The 25,166-nt window shown below is 30.8% G+C and overlaps 3 protein-coding genes across 4 annotated transcripts; 1 reads left to right on the forward strand and 2 right to left on the reverse strand.

Annotated features, from left to right (window-relative positions):
- Positions 1–799: 799 nt before the first annotated feature.
- LOC130445561 (tetratricopeptide repeat protein 39B-like) lies at positions 800–7,943 on the reverse strand. Its single transcript, XM_056781260.1, has one exon. It carries the CDS (start codon positions 7,276–7,278, stop codon positions 5,542–5,544), a length of 1,737 nt encoding a protein of 578 aa, XP_056637238.1. The 5' UTR covers positions 7,279–7,943; the 3' UTR covers positions 800–5,541.
- On the forward strand, positions 7,903–10,419 carry LOC130445562 (putative tRNA pseudouridine synthase Pus10). The gene is made up of 7 exons (XM_056781261.1): positions 7,903–8,129; positions 8,179–8,440; positions 8,502–8,632; positions 8,689–8,984; positions 9,041–9,233; positions 9,888–10,119; positions 10,171–10,419. Exons 1-7 carry the CDS (start codon positions 7,989–7,991, stop codon positions 10,338–10,340), a joined length of 1,425 nt encoding a protein of 474 aa, XP_056637239.1. The 5' UTR covers positions 7,903–7,988; the 3' UTR covers positions 10,341–10,419.
- Positions 10,420–11,890: 1,471 nt separating this feature from the next.
- On the reverse strand, positions 11,891–25,104 carry LOC130445563 (importin subunit beta-1). Of its 2 annotated transcripts, XM_056781264.1 has the most exons (9): positions 24,682–25,104; positions 22,678–22,919; positions 21,973–22,616; positions 21,622–21,919; positions 21,275–21,533; positions 17,875–18,071; positions 17,619–17,808; positions 14,820–15,600; positions 11,891–12,387 (listed from the first exon to the last, which is right to left on the reverse strand). In XM_056781264.1, coding segments are annotated over exons 1-9 (2,667 nt in total). In that variant the 5' UTR covers positions 24,737–25,104; the 3' UTR covers positions 11,891–12,386. The 2 variants fall into 2 exon arrangements, with proteins under 2 accessions (XP_056637242.1, XP_056637241.1); XM_056781263.1 differs by lacking the exon at positions 11,891–12,387 and having other exon boundaries at positions 14,816–15,600; positions 24,682–25,064.
- Between the last annotated feature and the right edge of the window lie 62 nt (positions 25,105–25,166).

Raw genomic sequence — 25,166 nt, forward strand, 5'->3', positions numbered from 1 at the left:
TTCACTAATTTATATGAATTTTCTTGAATATTTTTTCCAAAATACCATCCACAAATTATAATTACGACCCTGAATATTACACAACAAAAAAATATATAATGAATTATATCTGTAACGAAATAAGACTTCTAAAAAAAGAAGAATCTGTATCATGAAGTTATCTATTTACCTTAAATACTAGTGAAATATGGTTATGATGATAATTATTGTAATTTATTATCACTATTAAATCATTTTAATTGTACGTACTGCTTTAAATTGGTTTTCAAATAAAATATTTGTTAAAAAAAATCTTTACCCAAATCAGATAATTCACGTCAATTTGATCAATGTTGCCAGACTTAGAATATAAAAAGAAGATTCAATGAATATCTTTCCTGTTGATAATATAATACATTAAAACATAGTTGCCACACTTAGTAAATTAGTATAGACGCAATCGAAAATATATAATTAAAAAAGCAATTTTTTTCAAAATTTAGTCAATTAAGTGACACTTATACGATAATCGAATTATTCAACAAATTCTACATATTGTTTGAAAGAGCTTTTGTCCGGAAAAAAATTTATATTCCAACATTGATTTTAAAAATAGTATAGAAATTGAGAAAATTAATCAAGACGTAAGAATTCAATAAAAAACTTACCTTTTGAACTGCCCAAAATAGAAAATGTGTAGTGACTGTTTAAATTCGGCATATTTTCTACGAATACCGGGTCACATTTCACCGATGTTGCCAGACTTTGAAAATAGTATGAAAATTGAATAAATTTTGATGATAATTGAGGTATTGGGTTTGTAAATGAAAAACATATTTTGTATATTTCAAAAATAATAAACAATTCTACATGATAACTCCACTTTCATATTTCTTATTCAATATTGTATGATAAAATGGTCAAATTTTTTATACAATTTTCGTAACATCCTGTATATTAATGCATTTTTGCGTATTTTTATCACAAGCTCACCACTACATACTATCTAGTATTAGATTGTACAATATTAAAATGAATTGTTGAAATTCCAGATAATTATATTTTATTAGATAAATATAATAACCTTCACGTACTTCCATAAAGCCCCATTTATTAATACCTAATATTTAGATAAGGAGACTACATATAAAAAAAGCTATAATCAAATAAATATTTGCTTTTTTTAAAAAACAAACCATGAATATTGAAAATGTAACAGTTTACTGTAAACTGTTTGGTTAAAAGCCGTCTCTGTGTATTATAAAGCTTTCTTCTTGAATCGTAAGATGACGCTGGTGTAGCACAAACATTAAAAAGACTTGGTCACAAATTATTTAAATTGTTTTTTACATTTATTAGTTTTTAATCGTTGTGTTTATTGTCGTATGATAAAATTATACATAAAAATATAATAACTATAGGACAATGTACAAACGAAATAGCTAAAAGTTTTATAAAATAAAAAAGAAAACTTGTCGATAACCTTTAGACAAATTATGGACTCGTCTAGATATATGCGCAACGTTGCCAGATCGATTTTAATCAGTCAAATTATTTATCTCTTGAAACAAAATGATACAGCACGATTTTGTTAATAAAAAAATACCTTTTGACCTCGCTAATCAAATTTCATAACGTTTAAATATTAATAAATCATATAAACTGATACTGAATTTCCCTGTATAGTATAAAAAATTATCCGTAGTATGCAAAAAAAATTATTTTCTCTTCTGCATTTTAGTTTTCTATTATTTTTAGGATAATTTGGTGAAAAATTGCAAATTTGAAACACCTAACTGACAGTGATTAATACCACTGTTGCCAGTTCTCGGCTGATAATTTAAATCTACTCGTTTTCAAGCTAAGAAAAGTGGCTTCGTATTTAGAAGTAATTTAATTCGATCATTTTTTATATAATTTCTATAACAACATATATCAGACTCGGTTTTTCTTGCATCATTAATAATTCGTGGTAATGGTTGTTTCCAATGATGTTTTCAAATAATTATGACGTCATTAGAGTCATAAATTATCGATATATTATTATCATTGACTAATCATTTTCTCGGAAAATTATTACCTTCAACTGACGGAAAAATATACATTTATTTAAATAACTGCCAGCATAATTATTGTCTAAATATAATTAGTACAATCCGAACGTCACAAATCTTCAAATATAAAGTTTTTAAATATTGAAATTTAATATAAAAATAGATATCGATGTCGATATCAATCAGAAAGCAACGAATATTTCTAAAAATGTCTATTATAAATAAACGAATGCAATGAAAGTAAATGGCAACGCTGTATATAATTAACACTTGTCATAAAAAAGCTTCAGCCTCACATATAAGTCACAGCGTCGATAACGATTTTAGTTCAATGAATTAAAGTTTATAACTTCGGTTTTGCCTCTGTATAATAATTTAACTACTACAATAGACTGAGTATAAAATTTTTAGTACTTTTTTTACGTTGTAAACAAAAAATGATTAGTCAGCTTTCGATTAAAGCGATAAGATGGCGCCTTTATCACCAACATTAATTTGACCAAACTTCAATCGACTTGGCGCGGAAATTTGAATTAGAAAATAACAAGTAGTGGACAATCATCTCTATAAATGTAATTACAGTAACTACTAATGACTTTATAATGATTTTCGGTATTCAAGAATATGAAATCTATTTTAATGACACTTTAATTACACTCATAAAAGTACGTTTTACGATTAATACTTGTTATTAATTTGAGTATCCTATTTTGTATATAAAAACCTTGAAATATGAATTTAATTACTCTATTTTGTTGTTTGGCCTCTATGATTACAAAGCGAGTAAAATAAAGCTGACATAAAATAATAGTAAACAATATTTTACCACTAATGATATCTTTGTATTATCAACTTTCTTCTTCTTTTTTATGAACACTTTTTTACCGCCATTTTCCAATTCCGCTTCTCTCATATTTTCGGTGAAAGTTACACATAAATAAATATTTTAACGATTTTTTGTATCATAAATAAACAGTGCTTAATCATATTTTAACTTTTCCTTTACGTTTTAATAGCAGAACCTATTTTTGAACGCGAATCAATACTCACAATAATAAAAAGACGACCTTATCTCGTTCGGGAGGAAATGATGTCATTAACAGTGTTGCCGTTTTGTATATCCAATTTTAGAAAGTAATCGAAGTATTCTCTTAAATTCTCTTTTTGTTACATGTATTAGACATCATTAATAGTAAAAGTTTACATTAATTTTAATACAAAATTATAAAACATTTAACAATCGCAGAAGTTTGTGATTAGTTCTTCCTGATAACAATTATTATTTTTACGAACAATTAAAAACTTATTTATCTAATATTTTAACTGCGTATTATTTGGAGAGGTGAAAATATTCGATTTCTTATTAAAATAATGTTAAAGAAACGATACAGACAGAACTGAAAAAATTGTAGTAGCAGGTGGACAACGACGTTCGTATTGGTTAGAAATGTAAACATTAGTTATCTCTATAATTCGGATTTACACTTTTTATAAAAATACTTTAGTCTTGTTTCAATTTTAATCTAATTATTAACAAATATACTTTAGTATTAAAAATCTCTTTTACTTATTAGAAAAAAAAAAAAAAAAACGTAAACATACAAGATGGAAGTTCCATTTATATATCTACTATTCGAATGATATAATCGATTAATATATCGATCAAATATTTGAAAGAACAAAATTTATGACATTTTAGTCTAAAAATATAGATAGAACGAAACGAGTGTCAAATTAATTATTTCTATTGTACTTCTTATTTGTGGAGAAGCTAAAATATTCGATTTAGTAGTAAAAAACGATACAAACGAGTATTAGCAGGTGGACAACGACGCCGCTATTGGTCAGAAATGGAAACTTTAGTTATCGACTTTCAATAGGAATTTTTTAGTTCCGTTCAAATTTTAATCTACTCATAAGTGAATACATTCGAATAGTTAAATAGTTAAGAATCATTTTTAGCCTTATTTGCACATAATTATTAGATAAAAAAACAACTTTTTTAATACGCACACTCGTAAGTAAACGTACGAGATGGGAATTCCCGTCGATATATCAACTAGTTAAAAAATAACGGTTATTTATTAACGCAAACCTATACATTCAACAATAATCTACTCATAAGTGAATACATTCGAATAGTTAAATAGTTAAGAATCATTTTTAGCCTTATTTGCACATAATTATTAGATAAAAAAACAACTTTTTTAATACGCACACTCGTAAGTAAACGTACGAGATGGGAATTCCCGTCGATATATCAACTAGTTAAAAAATAACGGTTATTTATTAACGCAAACAAATAAAAACAATCTTAAAATACCAATTATCACCCGTAAACATATTTATGACATTTTACTCTAAAAATATAGATAGAACGATACGAGTGTCAAATTAATTATTTCTATTGTACTTCTTATTATTATTTATGTCTCAACATTATCTATGGTCGGAATATAGGAATCATCGAAACTAATATAACCTCACATTTGAACTAGTTTACGAATATTAATTTAAACATTTCGTTACATTGATGATTATTAATAAAGATATTCGATTAATAATAAAAGAGTATTTATTTTTACATTATATAATTATAAAACATTGAACAACTGCACGGGTTTGTAAGTGTTTTTCCCCAATAACAATAATTATTTTTACGAACAATTAAAAACTTATTTATCTAATATTTTAACTACGTATTATTTGGAGAGGTGAAAATATTCGATTTCTTATTAAAATAATGTTAAAGAAACGATACAGACAGAACTGAAAAAATTGTAGTAGCAGGTGGACAACGACGTTCGTATTGGTTAGAAATGTAAACATTAGTTATCTCTATAATTCGGATTTACACTTTTTATAAAAATACTTTAGTCTTGTTTCAATTTTAATCTACTTATTAACAAATATACTTTAGTATTAAAAATCTCTTTTACTTATTAGAAAAAAAAAAATACGTAAACATACAAGATGGAAGTTCCATTTATATATCTACTATTCGAATGATATAATCGATTAATATATCGATCAAATATTTGAAAGAACAAAATTTATGACATTTTAGTCTAAAAATATAGATAGAACGAAACGAGTGTCAAATTAATTATTTCTATTGTACTTCTTATTTGTGGAGAAGCTAAAATATTCGATTTAGTAGTAAAAAACGATACAAACGAGTATTAGCAGGTGGACAACGACGCCGCTATTGGTCAGAAATGGAAACTTTAGTTATCGACTTTCAATAGGAATTTTTTAGTTCCGTTCAAATTTTAATCTACTCATAAGTGAATACATTCGAATAGTTAAATAGTTAAGAATCATTTTTAGCCTTATTTGCACATAATTATTAGATAAAAAAACAACTTTTTTAATACGCACACTCGTAAGTAAACGTACGAGATGGGAATTCCCGTCGATATATCAACTAGTTAAAAAATAACGGTTATTTATTAACGCAAACAAATAAAAACATTTTTAAAATACCAATTATCACCCGTAAACATATTTAAATACTTTTCATTTCGTTTTTAAATTCGGTTAAAGCCGTGTGTATCCTAAAATGTAACCTCGATTCTAGCGAATAACCAGTGTAATTCTTTTTAGCATCTTCTAAAGCTAGAATCGCTTTTTGTCTATTACCGTTACTCCATTCGACTAAAGCGAGCTCGACGATTGCGTAAGGAATTATATAATGATCTTCTACTAGAGATTTATTCATCGAAATGACGGTTTCGAAGCAATTTAGGGCTAGTAAAGGGCTTCCCATATGCCTTAGACAAGCCCCTTGTAGAAGTAGAGCTAAAGCTTTATTGTCGTTATCGTATTTTGTAGTTTTAGCGTTCGATTCTAAATTTTCCGCTGTTTTTTCAATTAATTTCAATATTTTACTAGATATAGAAAAGTTATTGAATACCTTGAATAAATTCCATAGAAACATTAATTCTATTACCGGTAGTATTAAATTACCGTTTTGATAAAAATAACGTTCCGCTTTTTTTAACGCGAATTTTTCCATAGGTAAGGATTTTCCGGCGATTCTTTGTTTATATTTCGGTACGTCTTTCATTAATTTATCGATTTCTTCTTTTTCTACGGTATCAATCGAATCTTCTTTCAACATCAATAAAATGGCCGCTTTCTGGTAACTGTACATAGTACGAGACCATTTGCTGTGTTGCAATAATTCAGAAGAATATATTAGAGCCTCCCTCCATTCTAAACGTAAACAGTGCACCCAAACAAGTTCCCAGAAACAGATGTGATGAAATTGCGGCCACAAATTCTGCGACTTCCAACTTTTCTCGTACCAATTTCTACTGGCATCGAGATTTCCTTTCAGCAATTCTAATCTACCTTTGAAAAATAAAAACCACACACTTTTCGGGTATTTCTCGAGTCTTTTATCAATTATATCCGCGCATTGTTTGATATCCCCTTCTCGATGACTCAACACGTGCAAAGCTATCAAATTGTAACCCAATATAGCCATAATGGAAAGTACTTGCCTGATACCGCGGGTCTCGCAACCCAAATACAATTCTTGTAAACCTTTTTGTTTGCTTCCCGAAAAACCGATGAATTCCAGCAGTTTGATCACTCTACCGGGTAACATCGATATCATCAAATTGAAAACGCCTATCCCCACTCTCACCCCCCCTTCGAAATGCTCCTTGGTGGGGTCTTTCTCCCAATTTTTTTTTATTAAAATTTGATAACACTCTTTGTACGAATTGAAGCACGATCTAATTTTTATCCCGGCTTTTATGAAACTCGCCAGAGTTTCGTCTTCGACGAACGTCAACAACGATTTTAATAACGAACTTTCGGCGTGACACAGCTCCGCGTGCGCCTCTACCGAACTAAACAATTCGAAATTCACTTTTTTCACCATTTTTCCCAGAGATTCGCCGAAAGTGTTTTTTTTCCGGTAACGATTACAGACGTTCATCGTTTGTTTTAAAGCTCTCGAAGCTTCTTTAATGGCGTCCGGTTCGAATGTTAACATGGCTTCCATGTATAAAAATAACGAGTGACCCAAAGAATGGTACATACTTATGTTGGCGTAAGGTGTCATTAGGCTTTTCGCTTCTACGAATTGATTATTAAAAAAGAAATCCACCCCTTTTTTAGCCTCTTCCAGGGCTTGATACAACGGCATGTTTTCACTAACGGGAGTATCTTCGGCATCTTGAAATTCATCTTGATCATCACTGTCGTATATTATATTATCCGATGCACTCATTCTCGCGTAAATATTCACGTGATTGAAATTACAGACACGTTCACTCTCCGCTCCCAATATAGAACTAACGCATGTAACTTTCGACGTATTTTTAGTAACGTTGACTAAACCCCCTCTTTTAACATTTATTCGAACTTGACGAATCGATATTTTCAATCCTATTTACTATATGAAACAATAAAAATGTCGGGGGTATAACCATAACTTCGTAATTAGCATTAAATTCCTATTTTTTTTTTTTTTTATATAAAAGTATGAAATACTCTCAAGTACTTTTTGAGGTCAACCGACCAATTTTATTTTACTTTCACTGCTTTCTATATACTTGCATCTTACATTTACTTTCACTAATAATTCATTTAATCTATACAATTCGATCTATTATTATTAGTAATAATTAATTTCTATTGAAAATTCTCGTAATAATTATTATAAAAACATTAATCGAATGAATTATAATCGATACATAAGTTTTACGAGGGTCAAATCATATATAACATTTATACATATTTTTTTCATAAAATTATTAATTTCTTCTATACTTAACTAAACTTTACCGATTATCTATTATAATTACACCACAATTAATCTGAATTTAAATATTTTACTCTCTACAAATCAATTATCTATGGTCGTAATATTAAACGAATGATCGTAACTAACACAACCTCACATTTTTACCAGTTTAGTTATAATATTTTGTTGTAATTATGATTATTGATAAAGATATTCAATTAAAAATAAAAGAGTTTTTGAGAGATTTAAATTGTTGTAACAGGTGTATTTTAAGATATTTTGGATACAATCAGTTTGAAAATGGATGTAGTACTTATTTGTATCCCGAAACAGAAGTAAGTTTGAAACAATATTTGAGGAGATATAAAATAAATTTAATTTTAGGATATATTTAGTGACGATGTTTCGAATGAAATTGAGTCAAAAAGAATTAAAACAAATCCTTGTAGAGCGTGCTTAGATTTATTATCTAATTCGACAATGGAATCTTGTGTGGAATGCTTTCCACCGGGATTTGAACAATACGATATTAATGAATTTACAACTTTTATATCATTACCAATATCAGTGTCTATTCGTGAATATAGTATGTTTATTTCGTTGAAAGATAAATTTCCTGAGGTCTATAACAATTTGGGATTTTCTAGTGAGTTTCAATAAAAATTCTCATAACCTCACTTTCCACTTTTATTATTTACGTATTTTAGATATACAGGGTGTTAAAACTATTTTTAAAATATCGTGTAGCGATCTTATGGCGGAAAAGTTGAGAAAAGTATCGAGTAAATCCGCAAAATTTCAAGTTAATATAAATATTAATTACAAGGATGAAAAAAAAGTACGTCAATTCGTTTTCAAGATAAATATCATGATTTATATAATTTTTTTTGTTAGGAAACTGAAAATTTAAGTAAACTTGATGTAAAAAAATTAAATCGAGGTGCTGTAAAGGACATTTTTGTTAATTGCGATGATGGTACTTTTAAAAAACATTTTCCAGTACCACCGAACGTTCAAAGCGAAAACGTTACATTTGATATAACTTACAGCTCTTCTAATTTATTTTTGGGGGGTAGGTATTTGAAATTTTCGAGAGAAATGGGGCAAACCACTTTTATCGTTAATAATGTAGCTATTACCGAATCGAGCGTACAAGATATCTTATTTGAAAGTATCAGTAAAACGTTAAGGTAAGTTTTTTTTTTCAATATAAGGTAAGTATTTTTTAGTATTTATGTAATTATAGGTGTGATGTGGGTAGTATGACATTTTCTGCTAGTGGTAGAGAAGATTCGGATACGAGAATGTTAGGGGAAGGTAGGCCATTTTATATAGAAATAGAAAAACCAAAATATAGTACTATAACCGAAAAACAGTGCAGAGAAATTGAAATTTCTATTTTAAAATCGGATGCAGTGGTAGTTTTGAAGCTTCAACAGGTAAATTACACATTTCTTCTCAAATAAAACGTTTATTCTTTGGTATTTCTTAAAAATTTCCATTACTGTGTACTTTTTATCTTATAAAAACGTTATAAGTCTCATGGTACTAAATATAGTGGTCAAGATTGATTTAGGAGAGTTTCAGAGGCACAACGAGTTCTTATAATGAAATCGAAAGCTGCTTGTTTTTTTTTCTAGGCTTTCCTCACTTACCAAATCTTCCGTTGCTTGTTTGATTGAACTAATTCATCCATTTTTTGTATATTTCCATCTATTATTATGTTTAAACTGTTTCTTGTACTAAACTAACTCATTTTCAATTTTAAATCACTCATAATATCACCATTCAACATTCCCTGTAACTTCTATGAGGTTTTTTGTCTGTGGAATAGAATATAGGCTGTTGTTTTTTGTTTTAACAACCTGGAACGTGTTCTGGGATGTAATTTTCAAGTTTCAACTCCTTTTTGGTTGTCTCGATTGTCTAACAATAGCAGTAAAGTGCTAGTTGAGACAACTAGAGATAGTTATAACATAAAAGTTTGGCTATTTGCTCCCCAATTAATATAATTTTTTTCCACCATATCACGAATCCTTTAGATTTATTCAATCGAAAACATTATGTACCTCTGTCTTACACATTTCTATTAGGTAACCCAGGCAGATACGAAAAGAATTAAGTTTGGTGAACAAGACAAGAGAAAACATTATACGGCTTTGTGTAAAACCATGGCTCCAAATATCGACGAAGTTGTCGAAATAATTAATTTACTGAGAGGTCCAATACAAATAGACCAAACGACACCTATCCGCGTGTTACATAGAAGATCACAGATGGTTAGGAAAAGGGATATTTGCGAGATAAAAGCCTCCGCCGTTGAAGGTAGACTTCCATAATAATTCCTATGTATATATAGAAACGTTTCATTTACAGGACATCCCGATTTATTTTATTTGCATCTCATAACACAAGCTGGAACTTACGTAAAGGAGTTTGTTCACGGCGATTTTAACAGGACTAACCCGAATCTATCTAAGATGATCAGTTATCCTACGGACGTTCTAGCTTTGGATGTAACGAACGTGGAATTAGAATGGCCTTGAATGGATAAATAATGACTAATCGCGTACAATTTTTGTAAATTATTCGAAGAGAATAAAAAAAATTTGATAAACTACAAAATTATTTATTTACTCTTAAATTTAAACTACCAAGGTCGCATTTTTGATTGCGTAGCGTGAGTCAGTATCCAAGTATTCTTCGGATCTTTCTGCATAGACATTTGTTTGTGTCTCGGATGAGTTTTACATAAATTGTATAGTCTCTGTTCACGCCAAATCATAAAACAATCCTTGCATCTTCTTTTAACTCGTCCTACTACTTTAAAACCACACGAAGGTATTAAATTTATTAAAACCGGTGTTAGGAAGTTAGATCGGATCGTATTTGGAGAACTGAACAGGTGGAAAGATGCTGCTTTTGTATAGGTAGGTAAACGTTTTGAGACGTTTAAACATGATCGAAGTAAAACTGGAAACATGTTTCTGAAATAATACTGCCTTAAATTTTATCAAAATGAATATATATTCATACTCACAGTTAAAAATTATTAATCTCTTGATGAATTATTATAAATATAACCTCAAAAAGTCTTCTTCTTTTACGAATACTGATAGAAAGTTTATATGAACTACTTTAATTTTAAAAACTAGTTTTGTATCTTTAAGGTAAATCCAATATTTAATTAGATATTTTTATTTTATAGGATTGAAGATTAATTTGATTAATATTAAATAGAAAAGACTGTTTTTCTAATATTGTTTATTGGTTGTTGAATAAACAGGAAAAAGACGGCGACAAAATCGTAAAATCATAGAATAAGTAAAATGATTGAGGTTTCTTTCAATAACAATTATTATTTTATCTATGAGTCGTATAACGGGTTGCGGATATAACAGGCGCTACAAAACACGTACTGTACTATGATAAACCGTTGCTCGAAAACTGATATGATTTTAGGAATCTCCATGGGAAAATACATGTAACTACGCGTTTTTTTCGATACTTTCCTTTATCTAATGTGATTGATAGCTGCTTATAAAAATATAAAATTTGTATATAATTTGATCTCAACCTTAAGGAGAGGCAACCAATCATACACAATGCTTAGAACTGGTCGTTGAATAAACAGGAAAAAGACAATTAATAGTTTACGGCTTCGCTCCGTAGACGGCGACAAAATCGTAAAATCATAGAATAAGTAAAATGATTGAGGTTTCATTTCAATAAAATTTATTATTTTATCTATGAGTCGTATAACGGGTTGCGGATATGACAGGCGCTACAAATCACGTGCGTCCTCTGTGCCAGAATGTCCGAACCACACTTTCCTGTGATAAACCGTTGCTCAAATTCGAAAACTGATATGATTTTCGAAATCTCCATAAGAAAATACAGTTTTTTTCTATTATTTGTGTGGTATAGCTAAAGACTAATCACTTGATGTCGTCATGATAGGTTCCTATAAACCGAAGGGCGTTTTGAATAATTTTTTATACTAGGGTATCTGCTATGATCACTTTTATTTCGATGTTTTTCCTCTGTAAATAGTTGTTTTCATAGGTGGGTGAGGTAAATTGAAACAAGGGATAAATATAGAAAAGATTCTTTATTTTTATCAAGTTACATTACTTAAAAATGATGAACTGACGCACCAAGTGATACTGAAATGTCATCACTTTTTTTTCATCAGTCTTGAGCTGAAAAGTCTGCCGACGCGCACTAGAACAGACACTATATACAAAGCGTTCATTTTTTTTGCTATTTAAAATTATATATATCACCGTGTACAGTTTTCCGTAGTTGTTTCTTCTATAGCACAGCACACATGTAGATGATCAATCAGTATCAATTAATCTGAATATTAAGAAAAACTCCCATGTTGATCGATACTTTCTTTCTCAATTTTTGTTTTTTTTTTAATTAATATTATACCTGAGTTTAGCAACGCAATTGTCACGGATTTAAATTGAACAATATTTATACCAATTTTTGAAAATTTTGAATATACATCGACATGAGAATTTTTTGGTTTTTTTTTGAGGATGATGTAGAAATTCTCTTTGTTGTTTCTAAGCGACCAAGAAAAATCTGCAACGGAAAACGACATCACACTATGGATATTTGTCCAATTTCACTTTTTTTAATATCAAATAATTAAAAAACTACGTGGGACAATGGATATTTCGAAAAATGAGTTTGTAACAATTCGAACTATTAGTACCCTCAAGCTCAAGGTAGTGAACGTGTTAAATTTAATAAGGGTTAACCAACTATATTAGATGGCAGCTTTTTTCAAGGCTGTTTCGCTTTGTAGAAGATGAAATGATAAGATCCAAGTACCCCCAAATTTTAAACTACACTTAAAACAACAAACGACTGTATGCATACAGGGAAACTTTGACTTATAGATACAGTTGGCAGAGAACGTGTTAAATTGAAAACAGATTCTACCTAAAATCACCATAAATTGTGATACAAGTGTTTTCTTTATCGAAATTGCGATGAAAAGATTTCAGGGCGTTGTTAAGATACTGCGAGTCCTTTTTTTTTTAAAATAAATATATAATATAAATATAGAATTTTCCAAAATTACTACTGAAAAGGGAAATTTTTGAAACTTATGGTTGAAGAAGGATAAAAAAGGATGATATTTATAAAATTACAATAGAAAAAGGATAAAATAAGAAACAATTCATAAAATTACTGGTGGAAGGGGACAAAAAGTATGAAATTTTCAAAATTGTTGTGAAACAAAGATAAAAAATATAAAAATTTGCAAGTTACTGTTTAAAATGGATGAAATTCATAAAATTATTGTTAAAAGGATAAAATTCATAATATTACATTGAACGTGGATGACATTTATAAAATTGCTGATGAAAAAGGATCAAAAATGATGAAATTCACAAAATTACTGTTAAAAAAAGACAAAATATGTAGACATTTTCGAAATTACTGTCAAAAATGGGTAAAAAATAGAGAATTTTGAAAATTACGATGGGAAAAGGATTTGAAAAAGTAAAATTTCCAAAATTATAGTTGAAAAGGGATAAAAAACACAAAATTTTGAAAATTTTAGTTGAAAAAGTATTGAAAAAGAAGAAATTCACAAAATTAACTGTTAAAAAAAGACAAAATATGTAGACATTTTCGAAATTACTGTCAAAAATGGGTAAAAAATAGAGAATTTTGAAAATTACGATGGGAAAAGGATTTGAAAAAGTAAAATTTCCAAAATTATGGTTGAAAAGGGATAAAAAACACAAAATTTTGAAAATTTCAGTCGGAAAAGTATTGAAAAAGAAGAAATTCACAAAATTACTGTTAAAAAAAGACAAAATAAGTAGACATTTTCGAAATTACTGTCAAAAATGGGTGAAAAATAGAGAATTTTGAAAATTACGATGGGAAAAGGATTTGAAAAAGTAAAATTTCCAAAATTATTGTTAAAAAGGGATAAAAAACACAAAATTTTGAAAATTTCAGTTGAAAAAGTATTGAAAAAGAAGAAATTCACAAAATTACTGTTAAAAAAGGACAAAATAAGTAGACATTTTCGAAATTACTGTCAAAAATGGGTAAAAAATAGAGAATTTTGAAAATTACGATGGGAAAAGGATTTGAAAAAGTAAAATTTCCAAAATTATAGTTGAAAAGGGATAAAAAACACAAAATTTTGGAAATTTTAGTTGAAAAAGTATTGAAAAAGAAGAAATTCACAAAATTACTGTTAAAAAAGGACAAAATATGTAGACATTTTCGAAATTACTGTCAAAAATGGGTAAAAAATAGAGAATTTTGAAAATTACGATGGGAAAAGGATTTGAAAAAGTAAAATTTCCAAAATTATTGTTAAAAAGGGATAAAAAACACAAAATTTTGAAAATTTTAGTTGAAAAAGTATTGAAAAAGAAGAAATTCACAAAATTACTGTTAAAAAAAGACAAAATATGTAGACATTTTCGAAATTACTGTCAAAAATGGGTAAAAAATAGAGAATTTTGAAAATTACGATGGGAAAAGGATTTGAAAAAGTAAAATTTCCAAAATTATGGTTGAAAAGGGATAAAAAACACAAAATTTTGGAAATTTCAGTCGGAAAAGTATTGAAAAAGAAGAAATTCACAAAATTACTGTTAAAAAAAGACAAAATATGTAGACATTTTCGAAATTACTGTCAAAAATGGGTAAAAAATAGAGAATTTTGAAAATTACGATGGGAAAAGGATTTGAAAAAGTAAAATTTCCAAAATTATAGTTGAAAAGGGATAAAAAACACAAAATTTTGGAAATTTTAGTTGAAAAAGTATTGAAAAAGAAGAAATTCACAAAATTATTGTTGGAAAAGAACCAAAAAGATTAAAAATACTAAAATAACTGCCGAAAAAGGATAAAAATTTCAATATTCTAAAACTAACGCCGAAGAAGAATCAAACCGTTGAAAAAAATTCAAAAATCAAAACGTTTCCAAATGCGGGGTAGGAGATGATAAAAAGAAAAAACAAGAAATTCCGACTCACCAGCTAGCGGCAGCCGCCGTAGTAGCGGCGACCTTAAGTTTCCTCATTTCCTTGCAGGCCCAATTGGCCAACGTCTTAGTCCTGTTAACCCTGCTACGTCTACCTTGCGACAACATATCATTAATCGGTTCCAGATCCAATAACTGAACCATAGGCGCCCCGAAGGCCGTACACAAATCCCCGACCATACCGGCGGCAACGGCGACAGTACCATCGGAATGTTCGCTATCCTGAGCTACCACAGTTATAAATTGAACGATAAACGGAATGTGCGGTTCGAGTATCATAACTTCGGGATTGGGCGTCGGTCCGTCGCCCTTCAGACCCTGCAATATGCCGGTGTAAGCGTCCAACACCCCTTCCCGCAACTCGTTCAGATATTCGATCATATCGAAATCGGTGCGATCGACTTGGGCTTGGGAAGCTTGCGCCAACGTCGATAGAACGACGTCCAAATATTTCTTGAATTCGGAACCGATGCTGAGTCCGATGTCGCCGAATACGGATAGTATCTGGGGTTTTACGCTACGGTGGACAGATTGGTCTCGGAGATTTTCCAATAGGATGGTCATTATTTCGTCGCAGTACGGTAATATTTTCAATTTCAACGCTCTGAATATGTCGCCGGTTAGACCGACTGCGGTGCCGCACACTTGGTATTCTTGGTGGTTCTTTAGACCGAGATAGAGAAACGGTTTGAAGGCGTCCATGTATTTTATGAAATTTTCCCCTAGGACTTCCACTAATGTTGATACCGCCATCAAAGCGTCTTCTTGTACACCTACAAATAACAAAATATATCATTTATATATACGGGATGTCCCGATTTTTTTAATTTTTTTATTTTTTCTGGTTTCTTGTTATTTTTTTTTAGGTTAGGTTCAATTTTATTGTGAATACAATTTAAATGATGGACCGATGAGGAATGATACGAAAGTCTTCGGTAGGATGGATCTAAAGGATAACATTTAACACAATATGGTTGAAAAAGGATTAAAAATGTGGGCATTTCCAAAATTACTGTTAAAGGAGTTGAAAAAAGATGAAATACACGAAATTTTGGAAAATTTTGGTTGGAAAAGGATAAAAAATGTGGAAATATCCAAAATTGCTGTTGAAGGAGGAGAATTTTCTGAAATTATTATTGGAAAAGGATCGAAATGATGAAATTTACAAAATTATGGTTGAAAAAGGACCGAAAAAGATGAAAATTTCAAAATTATAGTTGAAAAAGGATAAAAAATTTGAAAATTTCCAAAATTGCAATTGAAGGAGGAGAATTTTCTGAAATTATTATTGGAAAAGGATCAAAATGATGAAATTTACAAAATTATGGTTGAAAAAGGACCGAAAAAGATGAAAATTTCAAAATTATAGTTGAAAAAGGATAAAAAATTTGAAAATTTCCAAAATTGCAATTGAAGGAGAATTTTCTGAAATTATTATTGGAAAAGGATCGAAATGATGAAATTTACAAAATTATGGTTGAAAAAGGACCGAAAAAGATGAAAATTTCAAAATTATAGTTGAAAAAGGATAAAAAATTTGAAAATTTCCAAAATTGCAATTGAAGGAGGAGAATTTTCTGAAATTATTATTGGAAAAGGATCAAAATGATGAAATTTACAAAATTATGGTTGAAAAAGGACCGAAAAAGATGAAAATTTCAAAATTATAGTTGAAAAAGGATAAAAAATTTGAAAATTTCCAAAATTGCAATTGAAGGAGAATTTTCTGAAATTATTATTGGAAAATGATCAAAATGATAAAATTTATAGTTAAAAAGGGAAGGAAAAGGAGGAAATTTCAAAATTATTGTTAAATAAGGATAAAAAGTATAAAATTTTCAAAATTATTGTTAAATTGGGTGAAAATATCAAAATTGCTGATGAAAAAGTAAGAAAAAGGTGAAAATATCAAAATTAATGTTGAAAAAGATTAAAAAATATAAAATTTTGAAAATTATGGTTGAAAAAGAATAAAAAAAGATGAAATACCCGAAATTATTGTTAAAAAAGGGTGAAAAACATGAGATTGTAGAGAATTTTGATTGGAAAAGAATAAAAAATTTCCAAAATTGCTGTTGAATGAGGAGAATTTTCTGAAATTATTATTGAAAAAGGATCAAAATGATGAAATTTATTGTTAAAATGAGAAGAAAAAGAAGGAAATTTCAAAATTACTGTTAAATTAGGTGAAAATATCAAAATTTCTGATGAAAAAGAATAAAAAATATAAAATTTTGAAAACTATGTTTGAAAAAAGATCAAAAAAGAAGAAATTTACAAAATTATTGTTGAAAAAGAATAAGCTTCTAAAATAACTTTTAAAAAAGGATAGAAAATATAAAATTTTGGAAATTATGGTGGAAAAAGTATCAAAAATGATAAAATTTTCAAAATTATTATCAAAAAAAGAGAATTTTCCAAAATAATTGTTGAAAAAGGGTTAAAACACTGAAATTCACATAATTACTTTGAAATAGGATGGAAATTTCAAAATTACTGTTGAAAAAAGACAAAAAACATAAAATATGGTTGAAAAAGAATCAAAAAAAGATGAAATTCACAAAATTACTGTTAAAAAAGACAGAAAAAAGATGAAATAGAAAAAGAGAAGAAATACAAAACAATTATTGAAAAAAATAAAACAGAAGTTCCTATAATGTTCTAGAAATACCAAAAATTTACTTATAATACAGTTAATCGTATATCGAAGGTAACAATTGATAAATAAACGTTTTTTTCTCTTCAAATTGTCGTTTTTTTTTATGTGTAATCAATTGATGATCAAACTCACCACCGCTTTTGCAGGAATTAGAATTGAACATGGTCAACATAGCGGTCATAATGGCATCGGATATATGGGGAGCGTCTTCCGGGGTGACTTTCCTAAGTACCGATTGAAGGGTACCGCACAAAAGACTTTGGAGATCGTTGAATTGAGATCTGTCGTTATGACTGTTGATGTGAGTTTCCATTTGCAATACCTGAAATAATATTTGTACGTAAACAATTTTTGTATAACAAACAATAAAATGGATGATTATTTTTACTTGTTGCAACCTGTCCAAAATCACCATGGTGGTTTTTTGTACGGTAACGTAACAATCTTTCGGGGAATTTTTAACCATTTCCATTAGGGCTTCGTAAGCGGCAGGACGTAAATTAGCTTGTGCACCGTCCGGTCTATCTGTCGTTTCCAATAATCTCTGTATTATGAATTCGAAATATTGCGACAAGACGTAAGTTTCTAGAAAAAAAAATTACATAAAAATAATTTTGAAAACGCTCCACTATCCAGTAGGACCGTAAAGTAATCCTCTAACTTTCCAAAACATACATAACACACAAGACGGAGGAAAAAACAAACAAAAATAAGGCGGATTCTCCAAAATTCGATAGAAACTGGTTCCTACAACCACAACCGGACACGATTCAAAAGAAACTGAGTCTTGAAACCACAACAGCACAAAAGATTCAAGAGAAAATGGGTTTTAGAACCACAACTGGTCAAGATTCGAAAAAAACTGTGTCTCACAATCACAAATGAACTGAAAATTCAAAATAAACTGGATTTTAGAGCTTAGAACCACAACCTGACGGAAGATTCAAAGGAAACTGGTCCCTTCATCCACTATTAGAACCGCAACCATACATGATTCAAAAGAAAATGGGCAGTAGAACCACAACTGAGTATTAGAACAATAACAGGACCTAACCTAACCTAACAGGGCAAGATACGAAAGAAAACTGGGTCTTAGAACCACAATTGGTCAAGATGCGAAAGAAAATGGGTCTTAGAATCAAAACGGAACTGAAAATTCAAAAGAAACTGGATTTTAGAGCTTAGAACCACAACCTGACGGAAGATTCAAAGGAAAATGGGTCTTAGAACCACAACTGAGCATGATTCGAAAAAAACTGATTATTTACAACCACAAACGGACATAATTTGAAAGAAACTGAGTATTAGAACAATAACAGGACCTAACCTAACCTAACAGGACAAGATACGAAAGAAAACTGGGTCTTAGAACCACAATTGGTCAAGATGCGAAAGAAAATGGGTCTTAGAATCAAAACGGAACTGAAAATTCAAAAGAAACTGGATTTTAGAGCTTAGAACCACAACCTGACGGAAGATTCAAAGGAAAATGGGTCTTAGAACCACAGCTGAGCATGATTCGAAAAAAACTAGTTCATACAACCACAAACAGACATCATTCGAAAGAAACTGAGTATTAGAACAATAACAGGACCTAACCTAACCTAACAGGGCAAGATACGAAAGAAAACTGGGTCTTAGAACCACAGCTGAGCATGATTCGAAAAAAACTAGTTCATACAACCACAAACAGACATCATTCGAAAGAAACTGAGTATTAGAACAATAACAGGACCTAACCTAACCTAACAGGACAAGATACGAAAGAAAACTGGGTCTTAGAACCACAATTGGTCAAGATGCGAAAGAAAATGGGTCTTAGAATCAAAACGGAACTGAAAATTCAAAAGAAACTGGATTTTAGAGCTTAGAACCACAACCTGACGGAAGATTCAAAGGAAAATGGGTCTTAGAACCACAGCTGAGCATGATTCGAAAAAAACTAGTTCATACAACCACAAACAGACATCATTCGAAAGAAACTGAGTATTAGAACAATAACAGGACCTAACCTAACCTAACAGGGCAAGATACGAAAGAAAACTGGGTCTTAGAACCACAGCTGAGCATGATTCGAAAAAAACTAGTTCATACAACCACAAACAGACATCATTCGAAAGAAACTGAGTATTAGAACAATAACAGGACCTAACCTAACCTAACAGGACAAGATACGAAAGAAAACTGGGTCTTAGAACCACAATTGGTCAAGATGCGAAAGAAAATGGGTCTTAGAATCAAAACGGAACTGAAAATTCAAAAGAAACTGGATTTTAGAGCTTAGAACCACAACCTGACGGAAGATTCAAAGGAAAATGGGTCTTAGAACCACAGCTGAGCATGATTCGAAAAAAACTAGTTCATACAACCACAAACAGACATCATTCGAAAGAAACTGAGTATTAGAACAATAACAGGACCTAACCTAACCTAACAGGGCAAGATACGAAAGAAAACTGGGTCTTAGAACCACAGCTGAGCATGATTCGAAAAAAACTAGTTCATACAACCACAAACAGACATCATTCGAAAGAAACTGAGTATTAGAACAATAACAGGACCTAACCTAACCTAACAGGACAAGATACGAAAGAAAACTGGGTCTTAGAACCACAATTGGTCAAGATGCGAAAGAAAATGGGTCTTAGAATCAAAACGGAACTGAAAATTCAAAAGAAACTGGATTTTAGAGCTTAGAACCACAACCTGACGGAAGATTCAAAGGAAAATGGGTCTTAGAACCACAGCTGAGCATGATTCGAAAAAAACTAGTTCATACAACCACAAACAGACATCATTCGAAAGAAACTGAGTATTAGAACAATAACAGGACCTAACCTAACCTAACAGGGCAAGATACGAAAGAAAACTGGGTCTTAGAACCACAGCTGAGCATGATTCGAAAAAAACTAGTTCATACAACCACAAACAGACATCATTCGAAAGAAACTGAGTATTAGAACAATAACAGGACCTAACCTAACCTAACAGGACAAGATACGAAAGAAAACTGGGTCTTAGAACCACAATTGGTCAAGATGCGAAAGAAAATGGGTCTTAGAATCAAAACGGAACTGAAAATTCAAAAGAAACTGGATTTTAGAGCTTAGAACCACAACCTGACGGAAGATTCAAAGGAAAATGGGTCTTAGAACCACAGCTGAGCATGATTCGAAAAAAACTAGTTCATACAACCACAAACAGACATCATTCGAAAGAAACTGAGTATTAGAACAATAACAGGACCTAACCTAACCTAACAAGACAAGATACGAAAGAAAACTGGGTCTTAGAACCACAATTGGTCAAGATGCGAAAGAAAATGGGTCTTAGAATCAAAACGGAACTGAAAATTCAAAAGAAACTGGATTTTAGAGCTTAGAACCACAACCTGACGGAAGATTCAAAGGAAAATGGGTCTTAGAACCACAGCTGAGCATGGTTCGAAAAAAACTGATTCTTTTCAACCACAACCGGACATAATTTGAAAGAAACTGAGTATTAGAACAATAACAGGACAAAAGATTCAAGTGAAAATGGGTCTTAGGACCACAACCGGACACTAAATTCAAAAAGACTGTGCCCTTTGTTCACTCTAAGGCCCCAAACCGGACGGAAGATTCAAAAGAAACTGATGGACTTGAAAGAGGTCCAATAACGACTCAACTGGCTGACAATTCGACCACTTAGATCCAAAATAAAATTTAAATCACCAATAAAATAATTAACGTACAAAAAAAATTTTATCCTATGGAAATTTAATTTAATGTGTAGAAAAAACGACTTACCGGGTGTACCGGATTCTTCTATACAATCAGCGCTTTCGTAAGCGGCTTCAGCTAGTCCCGAAAAAGCCCAACATACGTTAGCGGCTACACGCGGTTCAGCTTTCAAACCGGTAATCAAACTTTCAAGTAACGGTTTCAAAAAGTTTTCATTCAAAGCCGCTTCGGGGATGATTTCGCATATTCTACCAAAAGTCCAAGCCGCTGTATCTCGCACGATGACGTTGCTGTCGTACATCAGGTCTATTAATGTCGACATTGCCTATAAAATATTAAATTTAAAGATTGCAGACGAAACAAAATCTTATTTAAGGGGACGGAACGTGATAATATTGTTACTTGTTACTTACTTGTTCTACGAGGGGCCTCAAAGTGTTGCTTTCTAATCCGCCCAGAATGGAGCCGAACGCCATCAGAGAAGCATCACGGAAACGCCAATTACTAGATTTGATATTTTCTTTAATAAAAGGCAAAACGTGCGGTACTATTTCATCTTCGCAACAAGTAGATAGAAGCATCAGACACACCCCGGCAGCTTTACTAGGATTCCAATCGTCCTCATCGTCCAATTCCTCTTGTTTGGTTAATTTTTGTAAAAGTATCGGAACTATATATTGGAGAGCACCTTTGGCGTAATGCCTCGAAGATCTAATATACGAAATTAAATTAAATTTGAGATATAATATAGAAATTAAAATTACCTCGTAGGCGGTCGTCCGGCTTCGGTAGCTTCAGTGTCCTCGATGGCTAAATCAACTTCTTCGTCGCTGACGTTCGACCAAAATTCAATACCCTGTAGAGCTACGGCATCGTTTTCAGATTTCATGGCTTCCAAGGTGATGGGGAAAAGTGCCGGCGCCATATAAGTTTCCATATGTTGATAATACAAAGACATAATTTTAACTAAACATTGTAGAGCGGCCACTTTGATTTGGGAATCCGGAGATTGGGTCGCTTCACAAACTACTTCCATGATGTAATTCCTTTCAGTCGGTTGATCGAAATTGGCTTTTGTAAATTCCAAGGAATTTAGTAGGGCTTGAGTAGCGGCCAAACGTACGTGATTACTTGGTTCCGAGGCTCGCATTCCGTGTACTATGGCGGTTAGTATATCGTTAGATTGGGATACTAATACGTCCGAATCGATTTCTTGACATATGTAACCTATAGCTTCTAATGTAGCTTCTTTTTGCATTTCCGTCGAATTGCCTTGGCAGACGTTGCTTACCAAGTTCGCTATTAAATCCGGCCATTGTCTTTGCGGTAATTCCGCCACCGCTATATACGCTACACATTGAGCCGCCGAAGACGGTCTGTTAGTTTCAGTACCCAGCGCCCCCACGACCTACATTTAAATCGATTAAAATTCATTTTTTTCGCGCATAAATAATTTCAATATTACTTACATTCTTCTTTATATAATCTCTAATGTCTTCCGGGAAAGCTAACCAACGCTGTTGATAAGTTATTTTTATAGAAGGATCTTTCGAGGTTAGTTGATTTTTTAGTTGTAAACCCGCCGCCATACGAGCGACGGGACTGTTTCCGCCATGTCTTAAAATATCTGATAAAGTCTTTATAAATCCTAATAAATTCGTTGCGGATGCTTGTTCAAGGAAAGACGATGCTTGTTCGAGTTCATTTTTGTCTAAAAACATATAATTATCACGTAAATCAAAATGACTAGAATTACGAAGACATCATCACAGAGTCCCCCCATTTGCAAAAGTCAACTTGCAGTCTAACTTACTTAAGGAGGTTCCCTAAACTCGTTTCAATCAATTCTCGACTCGAAATAGCTAAATAAAACCAAATAAAACTGGATAATTGGTCATATGAGAACCAATCGAAAAGAATCATTGAGTATGGAAGACAGGTAATCAATTTAAACCTTCAGCGACACTTCGTGCTAGTTGTTTTTATTTATGGGTCGATACAAATGAGGTTAGGTTGAATTAAGTATAAAAACCCATCGAATCCGTAGCCTAGAATCTCGTTATCTCGATTAATAAACCAGATAAGACCATTGGAATTGATTTTTTTCGTAAAAATTGTGATTTCATAAATATACAATTAATATAAGATACTTTTTTTCCAACTAACATCAACATTTTTTACATTTTTGAGGTTATGTGGAATAAAGTATCTAAAGAAATTGTATATCTTTCAATTCTGTACAACTTTTCACCGACACAATTTTTGATATTTAGTCTAATTTTTTCGTAAAATATACTTGAAACATCTAAAATCAAGATTTTTGCATTTTTTTCGGTAATTTTTAAGGTTAGGTAAAAAAATCATCAAATCGAACACGGGAATCTAGATTATTGTATTTTTTTTATAAATTTTGAGGTTAGGTAAAAAAACATGCATTGCCATCGAGTCCGGGGTCTAGAATCCCGTTATCACGATTACAAAACCAGATGAAACCACCGAAATTCATTTTTCATCTATCTCCACTAGATGGTGCTTCTACAGTCCAGAATTTCCCGAATTCCAACATCCCACCACAGTGGCAGTCTTTACTAAGTTTTACAGTATTTTCAAAAATGTAAAATCACGCCTAAACGGAATCATTAACTTTTGCAATTTTGATGCCAAAATAAAAAGTAGTAATATCTACTACATTTTATTAAACAAAATAGGAGACAAAGATAAAATTAAGTTTGTAATAAAATATAATCTAATAATAAGATTTTCAACTTGAATCAGAACGAAAATCAAATAAATAATAATTGATAATGTCATAATCATTATAGAAAATATTATACCTATTATTTATAATATCATCATTTGAATAAAAACTCGACATTTTGAACTATTTTTGATGAAGCTTATTTCTATTATGGTTTTAACTAGTATTTACGCAAATAGTGAAGTCGATACGAATTTATAATAAGAATAGAAACTTTCATGTGATCACACTGCATGTTTTGATGATTATTCATAGTGTTTCTCTTCTATTTTTATTAAATTTCAATTACTTAACTATAATATTATAAAATGAATCGAATTTAACCTTGGTTTATCCTTTTATCAAAAATACTCGTTTTTTTTACTTATTTTCTTCTCACATAGAGATAAAGCTTTCCTAATTATATTTTGATTATATTTGATCTTTCAAATTCCACAAGATATATACCGGAAAATTTAGAAATTAAATGTACATGATCGTTAAACTACAACTTGTTGCTATCAATCTGGGGCCCAACTTTTCTTTTAAACGTAAATTGTATCTAACTTGAATATTTAGAAAAAAAAACTCTATTAAGGAGCAGTAATGTCTTCAAATCAATTTAAAGTTTCTCGATATAACCGATGCGTGTACGAAAATGCTTAAATTGTCACTTGAGATTAAACAATAAGATTCAACGGGTTTCGTCAATGGTGGAAATTGATATGGCACTTACCTGGAGAAACTGTTTTTTCTAATATCTGGATGAGTTGTAACGTTTCTTGGTGCATTTTGATATCTTTTACGAACTATCAAAAGCCACGAATTCTCTTTTTTTGTCTTACAAAATTAACCGGCTTCACAAAACGGTTCTACACCACATGTAATTTCACGGCAATATAGGCAAATTGCTCCTTTCTGTCAAAAAGACTTGTCAAATGTCACTTTGAAATAATTTTTTTTATTATATATTTTAAAATTGAAAAAAATCTACGGGTTTTTAAAGTTATGATTCTTCACAAATGAATTCACAATATTAAAACGATTATCAATTAGTAAACGACGAATATCTTCTTTATAAACCCACTTAATCTACGATAGCGGGAATATGAAGTTGATGACATAATAACGTCACAAAGTACATTCCCGTTGAAAATCTAGCTCTGTTCCATTAATCAATACTGAAGGGACAAAAATCAAATTTAAAAAGACATAAAATAG

The sequence above is a fragment of the Diorhabda sublineata genome, chromosome 6 (assembly GCF_026230105.1).
Source record: "Diorhabda sublineata isolate icDioSubl1.1 chromosome 6, icDioSubl1.1, whole genome shotgun sequence".
In the NCBI taxonomy this organism is placed as follows: Eukaryota; Metazoa; Arthropoda; class Insecta; order Coleoptera; family Chrysomelidae; genus Diorhabda; species Diorhabda sublineata.